The sequence below is a fragment of the Salarias fasciatus genome, chromosome 13, assembly GCF_902148845.1.
Source record: "Salarias fasciatus chromosome 13, fSalaFa1.1, whole genome shotgun sequence".
NCBI lineage: Eukaryota > Metazoa > Chordata > Actinopteri > Blenniiformes > Blenniidae > Salarias > Salarias fasciatus.
The window spans coordinates 21,376,649-21,391,058 of NC_043757.1; the positions used below are offsets into that span (position 1 = coordinate 21,376,649).

Consider the following 14,410-nt stretch of genomic DNA (forward strand, 5'->3'; position numbering starts at 1 on the left):
TTTCAAAAAGCAATGGGACAGAGGTAGACTGAAAGATAGAGTAGCCCTGAAGTACACTGTAAGTATACCAAAGATACAAAAGGTGCAGCATTTCATCTGTAATCATTTTTTCTAAAAAAAAAAAAAAAAAAAAAATCCAGATCATGTCCAAAAAGACATGAAAATGGAAAAAGAAAATCTGAGCTGCACAATCTGAAAAACTCAGATTTCAAATGTAATAAGATGAGTCAAGCTAAAAAAAAGCCTCCCCACGTAATACACATTTTATTGGATTGAGTTCTCTAACGCTCACTACATGTAAAACCATACCAGCAGGTTCTCAAGCAAGTTCTCTTTAATAAAAAAAAAAAAAAAGTAATCTTAAGCTGAGATGACTTTCTCTTTCAGAATCACAGAGAGGCAGTTGTTATTTTCAAGTTCAGTGGTGAACGCCTTTATGAAATGTTACTGTTAATATACAATCGAAGTGTCAATACAGCTGATTGCTTTTACGAGGGTAGACATCAAGTTATTGCGTCTGCGCCACACCCCGTCTCATTTTTACGCAGGCTGATTTGAACCCGAGTCCCCCTTAATGAAGGGAATGACTCAAAGCGACGTGCCACCGGGTGCAACATTTCGGGATTTATGGATCTGTTGAAAGAACATCTCGTCTAATCAGGTAGGAGTGGCAGGAGTGGGAACAGTGGCCTTTCTACACATTCTGAAAGCTTTTAAACCTCCTCAGGGCCATTTATATATGTATAAAAGTCTCTTTTTCACATCAACAAACAAACTGTCATTAGATTTAAAGAAAAGCTTGTAGTATGATGAGTCTAGTATCAAATTTATAGCTCAAAAACAGATTTACAGAAGTAAAAAACTGCTGAAAAGGACCAGACAAGCGTCGCAGCAATCCCCTGACCGAGTTTAATTTGACACCGATAAGAACGTGGTCTGAAATGATAAAGGTATGCCTACTATGTCTATATTTAAAGCCAAAGGAGCCTCGGCCCATGCAAATCAAAGGCCGAGGACCCTGCAGTGTTGTTTGTCGGCAGCAACCAGTATCTGCAAAACCTGGAAAAGATGAAGAAATAATGATAGACAGACCTAATAAAAGAGACCACTGCCAAGAAAGAGGAATTCTTGGGCAGTCAGTTAGCGAGGAATGTGTACCCAGTGGAAGGTAATACTTCTGATTTTAGACCAGAACAAAGGAAATGTATCCTCTGGACAACATTTAAAAAAAAAAAGGACACAACAAAACCAAAACAGTCAAACACAAGTAGCCGTTTGTGCTTCTGTATTTGATAAGTCTTTATCAAACGTCTTTAAGAAGTGTATTTTACAAGGTAAAAACAAACAAGTCTCAGTAAAAGTGCACAGTTGTTGAAGTCCTGAGTGGGAAATGGTGGTGAGAATTTTTCATTTGGGTTTCTGCCTCAGCTTTTGGTACCAATCAGGAGCTTCTTTATTGGTCTGTAAAAACAGAAGAAAAAAAAAAAAATACAAAAAAGGGAAAGAATGAAGTGCATGAGTGCTGCAGTTTCTCACAACGTTCTCCTGTTTGCCTTTCTCATGATTCAAACGTACAGACGACAGGAAGTTTCTACTCAGAAGAGTAAAACTGAAAGGCTAGAAAGTCATTTGTCATTTTCAGTGAATCTCTCGTACTGCTGAAGCAGGTTCAGGTGGCGTGACTCACGCCAGGGTGTAGCCGATCAGACACTTACAAACACCGTGGGCTTAGGTTTGTTTGGCGATTCTTCTTCTTCTTGTGTGATCCGGACGTGTTTCGAGTGTCGTTTCCCTGAAGCGGCGGCCCGCACTGCAGTTTGATCGGTTCCCAAGAGGCTGAGGGCTTCTCCCTCTCTGGGCCGCATGCTGAGCAGGACCTGCTTCATCATCGCGATCTCCTGATGAATCACACACATGATGAATAGAGGTGATGTGGAAACACGACCAAAGGAGGACATTACTTGAAATGTTGTGTTTAAAAGGCCAGAAATTTCATCTGTGGTGCATTTCTTCATACGTTCGTTTAAAAATTCCCACAAACTTAAAAATGCGTCACCAGAGATTTTTTTTTTTTTTTTTTTTTTTTTTAAAGTTCGATTCTTGAGATCCAACTGAAGGACGACTTCAGGCCGAAGGGTCTGCAGGGGCGGCAGCAGTGGGGCAGAGGGGAGGACTCTGGGCCATTTCACCGTTCTATTTATCACCTCTGAGGACATGAGCCCTGGCATGTTGCACACACGCACGGGCACACGCGCATACACACAAACACACACGCACCCCAGTGGCATCCCAAACAGCCAGGCTGAGGAACAGCTGTCTGTGACAGGGCGCATACTTCATACAGCAAACGGCTGGCTTGGGGCGAGGGAAACGCACACACACACACACACACACACACACACACACACACACACACACACACACACGCACGCACGCACGCACGCACGCACGCACGCACGCACGCACGCACGCACACGCACACGCACACGCACACACAGTCTTGAAGGAAACACAGCAGCAATGTGCAATGACTTGCATTTTGTGGCTGTAAAAATCGGACGTGTATTTACAGGCTGCTTAAATCAAACTTTTACATAACTAATTTTTATCTTATTTTCAACTCCTGTGTTTTGACTGTGACTTTGACACTATTTTTCCACTCCAGCTCTTCTAAAGTATTTGTTTTTGGTTGCTGATAAAAAGAAAAACTCAACTTGTCAACTCAGAAATGAAATCTCCTGAGAACTAATACAACTTCATTTAACACCAGAGTAATCGATAATACTCAATTCTGTACCTTTAAATTGTAACACCTTCCCACCAAGTGGAACCCTTTATAGTTTAAGGAACTGTTACTGCACCGTTGGCGCTTATTTCTAAAATTAAATTTCACTTGTAGATGTAGAAGTAGGTTCTTGTCTATTAAATTGTTTAAATGATAATAAAAGTTTTTAAAAATTACGCGTTGACCTTTTATCATTAACTTTACACGGTCACACTTCAAATCTTACAATTGCCCATCAATAAGGAACTCGCCTTCAACTGGGGTAAACTTAAGATATGACGTCTTTTCCAAGGACATTTTTGCAGATGATTTATTCATCTCAAATGACCAATCTAGGGTTTTGATCACAGCAGGCACTGCACCGCCACCTGCGCCACAAATGATAGCATGCTTTAACAAAACAGTAGCTTTGCTTCAAGATCTTTCACTGTTTAACTTCAACAATTAGTCTGTGTGTGTAAATGAGGCTCACCTTTAGTAAGCATAGCTGAATCACTGACTGCAGAGTTTTGAATGTTATCATCACCATGTTTTTTTTAATTGTGCACGGTGGCCTTGAGTGCCCTGATAAATAAAATGCAATATTATTATTAGCTATAGAGACAAAAAAGTATGACTGGATCTGCTTCTCAACTCTGCTGCTATGAATTTTCTTTGATATATGCAACCGCCGTACACACAAACGAAGTGAATTATACACAACACATCTGACTGTAAGCAGAATGCATCAATTTAATTTTTTTTTTTTTAGGTTAATTTTGGAATTTCCCTCCCGAACAATCAGTAAACAACAGCACTGTGTGTGTGTGTGTGTGTGTGTGTGTGTGTGTGTGTGTGTGTGTGTGTGTGTGTACCTCTCGATGGTTGAGAAATCGCTCCAGGTCGGCGGCCATGCCGTTTTTCACCTGCTCCAGGGCGCTCCGCTCTTTCCTCAGAGAACTGTCATCAGATCAACAGTTTAATCAATCAGACCAGTAATTTCACATTTCACTAGTTTCTATCATGTCTCATGTACCAGATCATCATCAAACCAAAAAAAGGTTTCATTTTGCCTGAAATGGGTGATAACAGGGTCAGATGTGTTAATCCTTAGTATATTTAATTTATGAGACTCCAAAACAAACTCAGTTCTGAGCCGGTCAGCACAAAAACACAGAGTTTGGTTTCCTCACTCAGGAAAAAAAAAAAAAAAAATCAAGTCAAAACAATAATTCACAAACCCAGGAGTTCTGAAAGTCTGAAACATAGAAAACAATCAGAGCAGATTTCCGAGGCTTTTATCTTTCCACATTACTGCCTCGCCGCCGTTTCCCTCGGGCTGTGGAACGGTGTAAGAAGCTTGACAGCGTTTAAACAGGATTTGCTCCCCGCTCTTCCTCCTGCCCCGGGACAGCGCTCGATGGCGGCGAGCAGCAAGAGAGGACCTGCAGCCGCTCACTTTGCATATCTGTCAGGTTAAAATGCAGCAGGTGACGGCAGGGATTTAGGTCAGAGCCGGGTGAGCGGAGGCATGTGGGAAAAACTCAACTATCTGGCGTAGACGGACCAGCGCGCACACACACACACACACACACAGGTCTGGAGGAAGGCGTGGAGTGACAGATGACGGCGAGGGGAGATAAGGACACGGCGATGACAATTAAGGGTGGATAGGTGTGGTTCACCAACATAATCAGTAAATTATAGGATACAGCACGTTACAATTTCAAAAAAAACAAAAAACAGTCACCAATAGGCTTTAATTAAAAAGTGCAGGGACGTCCGTCTTAATGCGGGTGGACAGACGGGTTGTTTATGTGGTTGTGTGACTGTACCTGACTTGGTCCTCCAGCGAGCCGACGCGCTCCTTCAGCACGCCGATCTGCGCGTCCCTCTGTCTCACCGTCTCGATCATGTAGCTATACGGCTGCTGCGTCTGCTGCAGCAGCTGGTTCGCTGCCAGCAGCTACAAAACAACAGGCATAACTGTGTAATTGGTGCAATTACAGAACAAAACGCTTCACCTGTACAATGAGGCCGGCTTGGACAATGAGGATACATCAGGCTGACATTTTCCCACAGAGAGGACAGAGACATCTGCTATGATGGGTTGACATACATTAAGACAGGAGTTTGTAATGTGACAGATTTGTTGATTTTAGCAGTCAAGGAGTTCTTTCTTTAAAATATATTTCATGTTTGGAATTGAAAATCGTGCACCACCTGCAGCCAGTGCATCTGCATCTTTGCAGACATCAGGTTTCATCCGAGCTGTGTCGTTCTTTTGTTTTTTTTTTTATTAAAAGTGTGTACAGTTGTTGCTCTTTCAGCGTCGCGATTCAAACCTGCCAACAATAGTTATAGTTCGGGTGTTACACATTAGCCACTTTTACAGCCAGTCAGTAGTGAGCAACACTGGGTGGGAAGGTGAGGACAATGGATGTGTGGGTGGCTAAAGCGGTTAACACCCTTCGCTCTTTCGAGTGAAAAAGAGGTGCAATTCTTCAACCTTTTTTTTTTTTTTTCCCCTTTCACAGCCGGTGAATCATAAGGTATTCCAGACGAGCGCCAGTCAATCACCGCTGACAGCTGAATGGCTGGTTGATTTAGCCTTTTAAAAGTGTCCGCCTTCTCGTTCCTGCCTTGCACAAAGCTCTCCTCTTCGTTCGGAGTGCGGCGAGAAGCGAGGCGCGCCGGTTGGCTGCCGGAGCCGTCAGTCTCGCGATCTGAGCCCTCACTGGGCGCCTTCGCGGCACGAGCGGCGGCCACGTGACCCCACCCAACCCCCGTGCACGCCGCCCCACCTGTAATCAAAGTCTCCGTGTTGCACTGGCATGAACATGATGCGACAAATACCACAAAAGCTCAATGATTAGTGCAGTGAGCTGTTTGGAGAGCGAGCAGCTCGTGGGAGGCTCCTGGCAGGCTTTGCCTCTGTGTCAACAAGGGTGGCAGGTATGATGGGTAACTCCACGCACCCCTGCTAAGCTGCACGAAGCTTCCACTTTGCTGACAAGGCGTAAAAAAGCAGATGTGCAGTTTTTGCTGGGGGTTGAACTTGCACCCAAGTTTTTTTAGAGTTTTCAAGAGTTTGCCCGAGCAAAATTACCCATGTGATTCTTGATGCATGAAACTCAATGTCCAGAGTTATGTAACCACATGGAAATAATAGTCGCTGATTAAACAAACATCAGATCTTGTCCACGCCTAGCTCTGACATTTGATTCACAAGATTTTAACAAAGGTTATTCAAATGCAACTATGGCATTTACACATGATGAAAATTGTTAAAAACCATTATACTTATTAAAATAAAACATATTTGACTATTTCTACCAAAAAAAAAAAAAAAAAAAAAATCCAAATTTGGATGGATTTGTGAAATGCAGAGGTCACATCAGGTCACTTTCCCATTGAAGCCCGCTCAGATTTTTGACTATTTTTCACATTTAAAATGAATAACTTGATTAATAAACAGCACTTGGCAGAAAGGTTGATCTAAAAGATCCTGTATAAGTTGCTTCACGTCTTTTATGGATCAAAGTCCGCTTGCATCTTTATCCCTACAAATTTTCAGATTTACTCCAGCGATCCGAGTTCCCCAGCAGAAAACTAATGAAGAACTTTTATTCAACTTATCCCATGCTTAACATCTGTCTGACAGGACGCTCGGCTACTTCTTCCCCTCCAGTGCAACACGCAAAACATCCAAAATCATGCTGAACATGATGGATTCCAGGAAGCTTCGCCAACTGTCGTGACGACGAGGAGAGGTAAAACCAGGTGAAACTGTTTTGCTGCTGCGACTATAATCTAAACTGCAGTGAAAGATTTATGTTTGGCAGGAGAGCAAACGGAGTTTGCAGGTGGCGGCCTGCACCGCCCCGAGATCTCTGTTGATTTTGATAATTAGCTGTAAATTCGACGTTCTCCTAATGGGCGCAGGCCTGTGTGTCTGTACCTCTTCAGACATCTCTCCCGCCTGCGCCTTGCGCTGCTCCAGCTCTCTCCTCAGGGACGTGTTCTGCCTCTCGAGCTGCAGCACCCTGCGGGCCAGATGGACGCTGCACGGCGGCAACGCATTCCCAAAACATGACAAACACCAACAAGACGACACTCGTGTGCGTTTCTTGCATTATGTAACTGCAACGGTGAAGCGAACGGACGATACTCCACCTCTGTTTCAGACGTCTCCGGGCCGTCGTCGGGACATTCGCTCCGTAGCCGTATGAAAACAAAACTCGCTCTGCCTCCTCTTCATTCTCAACTGGTAACGAAGGGAAACACAATACTGTTTGGACTGTTCAAAAAAAAAAAAAAATCACACAGAACTTAGAAACATATATTTTGTTGCTTAACTGAACATAATTTTTAAGTATATGTTAAAATCCATGATCAGAGTTTGAATCGGGTGCAACCCAAAATGTCAGGCCCTGGTTGGATTTACTGGAACGGCACGGGTTCCTCCTGGTCGGTGGTTTTGCCTGAAAACGCTGCTGCTGCTGCTGCTGCTGCTGCTGTGTTCTTACTCTCGGCGGCCTGCATGGTGACCTCGTCCAGCTCCCGCTCCAGCTTTTCGTACGTCTCCAGGCGGGCGGCCTGCTCGGCGCTCTGGGCCTGCAGCTCCGTCACGCGCTTCTCCGACGACGACTGGAGCCGGTAGAACTCCTGAGTGAGGAGCTGCGGGACGGGAGGGGAGCAGGGAGGAAATGAAGGACCGAACAGGTGGGTTTTCCTTCGCTACGTTTCAAAAAAATTCACTGGGCATTACAGGAATTTTTAACACATGTTCACACATTGGGCAAAAAAAAATACACCGTTTTCAATAGGTTTGGTGACAACAGATCAAGTAACATGAGTGGATAATACGATAAAGGAAGAAGTTTATGCCTCATATTGTTGCGACATTTTGAAATGATACTTCTGTTAAAGGGAAAACCTTGAGTGTTATGTACTCACAATACCGCCTGACTTCATCCAATAAAGAATCAACATGACACAACATGAATTAATGTGTGTGATGATCTGTTCCATCTACATGTTGTATCATCAATCCACACTTCTAAACCAGGAGTAATCTCATGGAAAAAAAAAAAAAAAGAAAAAGAGCAACTCCGCTGTGCTCATAGGTGGGTTTGCTCTCTGATTTTTTTTTTTTTGCCCGGGTATACCTCCAGCTTCTTCTGCTGCTTCTCACACTCCACCTGGCACTGGGCCAGCGCCTTCGCCGTCTCGTCCTTGACCAGATGAGCTCGCTCGGCTTCGAAGGAGTGCAGCTTGGCCTGGCTGGACATTTCTGCCACGCGGCTCTCCGTCCCCAGCTGGAGCTGACGGTACCTGGAAGAACGGCGGCAGCGACAAGCCGATAATCCGCTTGATGACATCTTTCTTTAAAAACGGGCATGGTTTGGACTGTCTGCTGCGCCTTTTGCAGTGAATCTTTCATGGGTTTTTTTATGTTGATGATTTGCCACCTATGATGCCCCAAGTTAGCAGGCAGCAAAGCCAAGTCTTAAATCACTTCTGGAACAAACAGGATTTCTCAACACTGACGGCTCTTTCTGCTTCATGGTTGATCTTACGTGAATTTACCTGGCAGCAACGGAAAGATCTTTTTTTAAAATAAAACGACCGGCAATTAAAAAAGAATGAAAGAGCAAGGCCATACTTTCGTCTTTAGAGGTTTCTCATGATGCACAATGCAACAAGAGCGACGAGAATAACTTGAATTGCAGCCTCTGCCATGTGTTTGCATTTGGATTTAAACGCGCATTTGTCCAGAGACGTACACTCCATGTGTTCGGTGGCTCCGGTGAAAGCTGTGAGCGTTGATTTCTGTGGTTTTAAATGATAAAATGTAAGGCTTTCTCACGCTTTTTCGACATAGCAGAAGAGAAAATCTACAAAATCCTGGGCTTCAGGTGGACATGCAGCATTAGTGTGACTAATGTGGTGTAAAGGTTCGGTTTGATTTTACTTTGCTGAGTCACTGTGATGAACGATGTTGGAAAAATGTGTTTTAGGGACACATCAAGACGTCACGGTGAAGACAGGGTTTCATCTCTTGGATAGCAATGGCATCATTTAGTCCTTTTTATATCATTTTAAAATGTCAAAACCTTTTGGAATTGCTCAGCGTTGAGTCACAGACATCTGTCAGGAGGCCACACTGACCTTGACGTTTCAGTTTTACCGAAGAAATCTCCAAAAGGGAGAAATCACAGTCACAGAAACAAGGCTGAGCCTTTATACGTTAACATTCATAGTTAACTATTTTCTGTAATATAAAAATGGCATTTTTAGTCTTGGATGAATTTTCAAAAATGAAAAAAACCACCGACTGATAACAAAAAAAATACAGATTTTAGCCGCGAGCCCAAGAAGCACGGTCGCCAGAAGGCAGCGGTTTTCCAGCTCACTGCTCGTCCTCGGGCAGCTTTCAAGCCGGCGCGCGCGCGCACACACACACACACACACACACACACACACACACACACACACACACACACACACACACACACACACACACACACACACACACACACACACACACACACACCATCCAGCCATGGAAGTTGGTTGGATAATATTAATAACTCTCGATTACAGCTGACCTGATAAGATTTCATCATCCATAGAGCGCAGGCCTGAGCTATGTCCTCCCTGACAGACATGTACACATGGTCCACGTTTTATGCTTTCTTTTATCAATGGCGGCTGCAGTTTAGGAGGACAGGAAGTCAAATTTAAAGGATAAAAAACATGATTAATGTATTTTCTCGGGGGTGTAGATCAATCAGTTGTCCATCTTTCTGTATGCTGATGTTATTGGGAGGATTACCAGCGACGGCAGGTAATAGAAGCTGAGTGCCGGGAATCCCTGAGGCGGTTTGATCACAGTCACTTCAAACCTGCTTTTTCTTTGTCTGTGACAAATTGATCACGGCAAAAACAAACAAACAAACAAAAAAAAACAGTCTTGTTCAATTAGACTGGAACTGGCCGCATGTGCTTCAATCATCTGACGCCATTTCAAGCTTGTCCCCCTCATTCTTTGCCCCCCAAAAATAGGGGCAACGCGTGGGGTTAGGGGTTAAGGGCTTGAGGCGAGCATCTGTCGTTGCTGGCTCGCGATACGACGCAGGGAGGGAATGCGATCGCGGCCGAGAGAGTGCAAGGGAGAGTGAAGTCTGTGTGTATGGAAAGACCAACAGCTGGTGGTTTGGATCTAAAGAAATGACTGGCATGTCGTAGTAACCCGGGACAGTCAGGCGCACTACTGCTGCTGCTGCTGCTGCTGCTGTGTATGTGTGTGTTTGTTGACAAATGAAAGCTCAAGAACTAGGAGAAAAAAAATATTAGCTAAGAAATGCAGATAAAACATATCATCTAATCTCTAAAGATAGATTATTTTTAAATAATATAACACTTTGTAGTTGACATGATGTCAGTGCAGAAGCATTTGGAGCGAGTTTCCCGGCTGCTGTTATGAGCTCATCGCTGTGTTTCACTGCTGTGAATGAGAAGTCGGCGAAACGTCTGCCGCCTGACTTGGTGTGACCTCTGACTTCCACACAACCTCCCCGATCCCACACTTACAGCGAAGCGCTCATGTGATCTTTAGTGAGCGCCGGTAAAACCACAGCCACTAGTCCCGCCGCGCCCACAACATTCACTAATGACAGACCGTCGCTGCCTCGCACATCAGCAGCGGCAGCGCACCGACAAGCTCACAGCTTTGAGGGAATTCACAGAATTTAAGCTGGGAAAGAAAAAAAAAGATACATATTACTCTGTCGACGTGCCGTCAAAGACTATTAGTAACTAGAAAATATGATGTGGCTCAACGCCACATCAAATACTGGCGCAGGCCTTCGGGTGAAACGTTTTAATTGTCCATTAGACTCAGGAAGTAACCTATTTTAAAGAGCAGCGGTTGTATAAGGAGGAGTGGGGACCTGATCCTCCTCCTGCTTTGATTTACGACAGGAAGGAAATAAAAAAAAACTGTTTTCAGAGGAGGACAAGTCAGTGCATCGAATTCAGACACACAGGTACATCGTAAAGCCGTGTGCACTTATGTCAAATATTAATCCGACGCATGTCGTTTCTGTGTGGGTGGAGAGTCGCTCACTGTTCCAGCAGCTGGTCGTATCGGGACTGGGTGTCCCTCTCTGCAGTGACGGCTCGGTCTTTCTCCAGCACGGCGTTATCCCTGGCTTCACGCAAATGCCTTATCAACACACACAAACACGCAAATTAACATCTGGAAAATCGAACACCATTACTGTCGTTCAATATCCACCAAACGCAACTTTCTCCAGAGTCTGAGGCTGTCAGGTTTAGCAGGCAGCTTTGAGAGAAGGGGTCCGGTACCTGTTTTCTCTCTCGTACATCTCCCTGGAGGTCCGCTGCAGGTGTTCGATCTCCTGACTGGTCTTCAGTCTGATGTTCTCCAGCTCCTCCCTCAGCTTGTTCTCATACTCGGACTTGTAGTGGTCTCTACAGCAGGACAAAAAAAAAAAAAAGATGAGAAACAAACATGACAAGGATAAAGGGACCGATAGTTTACCTGAAGACGGTCATTCAGAAGAGAAATGTAGACATTAGAGGACATCCTAACCTGGATGCTACATATTTCTCGTAGGCATTCTCCCTGGCTTTCTTAGTTTCCTCCAGCTGAACCTGAAACACAAACAGAAAAGAGAGAAAACGTGTTTTTTCCACTAAGAGCTTCCCGCTGCAGTGAAAAAGCTGCCAGCTGAGACGCTGCTGCATGGACCTGCAGCCTCTCCAAGCGGTCCTCCTCGTGCGCACAGCGAACGCTGAGCTCCATGTTCTGCCTGTGGAGGTACTCCTTGTCCTTCTGGAGGAGAGTCACTGACTGCTGCAATGTCGCCACCTGCAGGGTGAGAGGAGAGAAACAGCCAAATCATGGTGAATTCTCATCTTGTGGCACAGTGTGTCGGTAAAGTGAGTCCATCATATTGTCATAGATGAGGACAACGTCCGCCCAATTCATGACCTCTGACACGGGAAGCACAGCCACAGCCTGCGACCGCAGGGCTTCTGAACGTGTAACGCACCTCTTTGCTGAGCGTGTCTCGCTCTCTGATCACTGCCGTGTGAGCCAAGTCCAGGGTGTCGAACCTCCTCTTCAGCTCCTTCAGCTCCGCATCAAAGTGGTCACGCTCACTGACAAAAAACAAAACAAAACAAAACAATAAAAACCTCGAATTTGACCTCAAGGAGGAATCAGTGGTAGTGTTTCTGCATTACAGGCATCACATGTTTTTGTGGGGAGGAGTCAGGACCTAAAAACCATAAAACTGTCAAACAGGCTCACACACCGCTTGATGTTTGGGTAGTTTTCTCTGCGATAGTCTCCCTCCTGGATTTGCTGCTTGGCGTCGGCCAGCTGTAAGGTCAACCTCTGGCTCCTCAGCTCCAGCTCTGAACGCAGCCGCCGCTCCTCCTCGTAGCTCTGTCGGCAAAACAGAAGACGGATTTTCACGTCGCACGTTGCGTGTCAGAACATTTCCATCCACATCGAGGTGGAGTCCAGGCTTTTTAATGTCTGTGTGTATGGCGTACCTCCATCAAGTCCTTCGTCTTGGTTCTGTGTAGATTCAGCTCTTCGGTCAAATTGTTTTTCAGCGCAGTGAGATCAGCCAGCTGACTCCGCAGAGGATTCACCACTTCATAAAAATGCATCTGAAGGCCAAAAAATAAAAGTCAGATTATTTTTTGACAAGTTTTCTCTCTCTTGTGTTTCTTAGAAGAGAAGAGATGGTGCAGACTTACTGAAACGTAGTCCTGTATGGAGATTTTGTCATCGGGGAGTCCACGGAGCTCCTGGTACCTGTCCTCGGAGATGTCCAGATCCCTGAGGGACCTCCGCAGCTTCTCGCACAGCTGTCGGTTGGTCTCCTCCAGCTGCTGCTGCCTGAGCAGGATGGTCTCCATCTCCTGCTTCCGCTGGCTCTGCTGCCGCCTGGAGGGAACAAGCTTCATGAAAACCACTAACAACGGTGCTCACGAGCAAATGATGGGACAGATTTCCTGGAAATCTCTGAACTCCAGTCAACAGTCACATTGCTCAAACTTTCAACAAAACTGAGATCTTTAAGATCCACACAAGAAACAAGTCAAATGACAAAACGGTAACATTATTTTTCCCTCTCACCTGTTCTCCTCCTGAGCAAGCTGAAGCTGACTGTCCAGCCTGAGGGACAACACCTGCTTCTGATGGATAGTGTCATTCAGCTTCTCCTCCAACTCTTCAACCTGAATGGTGAGAAACAGCTGATCAGTGGCAGGGCATCCTATAGGACACTCATGCACAATGTGAATCACAAAGTGAGCAGAAAAAGACACAAAACAACGACAGAGATGAAGACACGTCTGCAAAGTGACAGAACACAAAATACACAAGATAAAACAAAGAGACCAAGAGCTACAGAGACAAACAAATGACAGGAGGAAAGATGACAATGATACATGTAAACACAAAAACACACAAAACCACCAGAAAGACACACAAACTACAACATTTAAAAACATCTCCTGAAGAAATATAAAAATGACAATGTAAATGCATAAAACCACCAGGGAAGAAAAACTGCAATGATAAGAAGCAAAGACGGCCGCAGTAAACAACAACAAAGACACAGAGAAACACACAAACTTGCTGGAAATGCACATGAACAAAAAAAAAAAATGCCATAAAAGAATCTCAAATGCAACAGATCGCACACATCGACCCCAAAAGCACAAACCAAACACTGAAAAGTAACAATACAGTAAACATTGAAACAGAAGTGTGATACAATGTAACAACTATGTAGCAACCAAGACTATTTTGTGACACTGCAACACTATATAAGTCACATAAAGAAGGAAGTGGGTCTTTTAAGTTTACAATGTTTGACATGTGAGGAATATTCAGCTGGTGTCCACTGTGTCCAGCCTGCAGCCGCAGCATCCCTCCGGTACCTTGGACATGTGGTCAGCCTTCATGTTGTCTATGATGAGGTTCTTCTGGGACAGCTCGATCTTCAGCAGCTGGACGGTGTGCAGCAGCTCCTTCCTCTCGATCAGCTGCCGGGTCACCTTCTGGGAGCGCTGCTCGTCGGAGGAGGACACGTCCTCCGTGGTGGGCACGGTGGTCTCCAGGCTGATGTCCTCAGACTCCAGGTCCAAGGAGCTGGAGGCGTTGGCCGCAGTCGGCTTCAGTTGCTGCCTCTTCGGAGGCATCGTGTCTCTGGATAGTCCCAAATGCCGTTAACTTAAAAATGTCTGAAAACCATCCGTAGCGAAAAAAAGTTCTTCCTCGAACAATTGTTTTTGTTTTCAAGAGTCCCGCTCCGAGTTGCCTACTGGCCGCCAAAGATCCGGACGGACACTTCGTGTTGATGGTTACAGCGCCTCCTCTTGGTGATAACCCTACATTACAATCAGCGCCCGCTACACCACGGTCTGTGATAACGCAGAGTGACTGCAGTACTCCCTCCGACCGCTTGGGTCGCTGTAAAATAAACAACACTTAGCAAACCGGATCTGTCCATGACATCCGGTTTGGTTTGGTGGCCTAATCAGATGGCCAAACAAAATGAACCCTAAAAATGAAATTACACAAAATCATGC

At 45.1% G+C, this 14,410-nt stretch overlaps 1 protein-coding gene across 1 annotated transcript; it reads right to left on the reverse strand.

Moving 5' to 3' along the window:
- Positions 1-1,276: 1,276 nt before the first annotated feature.
- pibf1 (progesterone immunomodulatory binding factor 1) lies at positions 1,277-14,156 on the reverse strand. The gene is made up of 18 exons (XM_030107289.1): positions 13,760-14,156; positions 12,951-13,051; positions 12,569-12,758; positions 12,359-12,478; positions 12,115-12,248; positions 11,851-11,959; positions 11,547-11,666; positions 11,388-11,449; positions 11,141-11,266; positions 10,899-10,997; positions 7,936-8,101; positions 7,294-7,444; positions 6,941-7,031; positions 6,726-6,828; positions 4,600-4,730; positions 3,640-3,724; positions 1,716-1,898; positions 1,277-1,461 (listed from the first exon to the last, which is right to left on the reverse strand). The coding sequence occupies exons 1-18, from the start codon at positions 14,018-14,020 to the stop codon at positions 1,408-1,410; spliced, it is 2,286 nt and encodes a 761-aa protein (XP_029963149.1). The 5' UTR covers positions 14,021-14,156; the 3' UTR covers positions 1,277-1,407.
- Between the last annotated feature and the right edge of the window lie 254 nt (positions 14,157-14,410).

What these genes read in the sequence shown, in the direction of transcription:
- pibf1 (XM_030107289.1), bottom strand. Translation starts at nt 14,020, where the DNA reads ATGCCTCCGAAGAGGCAGCAACTGAAGCCGACTGCGGCCAACGCCTCC. An exon ending in ATGTACGAGAGAGAAAACAG is followed by an intron (nt 10,998 to 11,140) that starts GTACCGGACCCC and finishes TGTGTTGATAAG; the next exon opens with GCATTTGCGTGAAGCCAGGG. An exon ending in GATTTCTCAACCATCGAGAG is followed by an intron (nt 1,899 to 3,639) that starts GTACACACACAC and finishes GTGATTCATCAG; the next exon opens with GAGATCGCGATGATGAAGCA.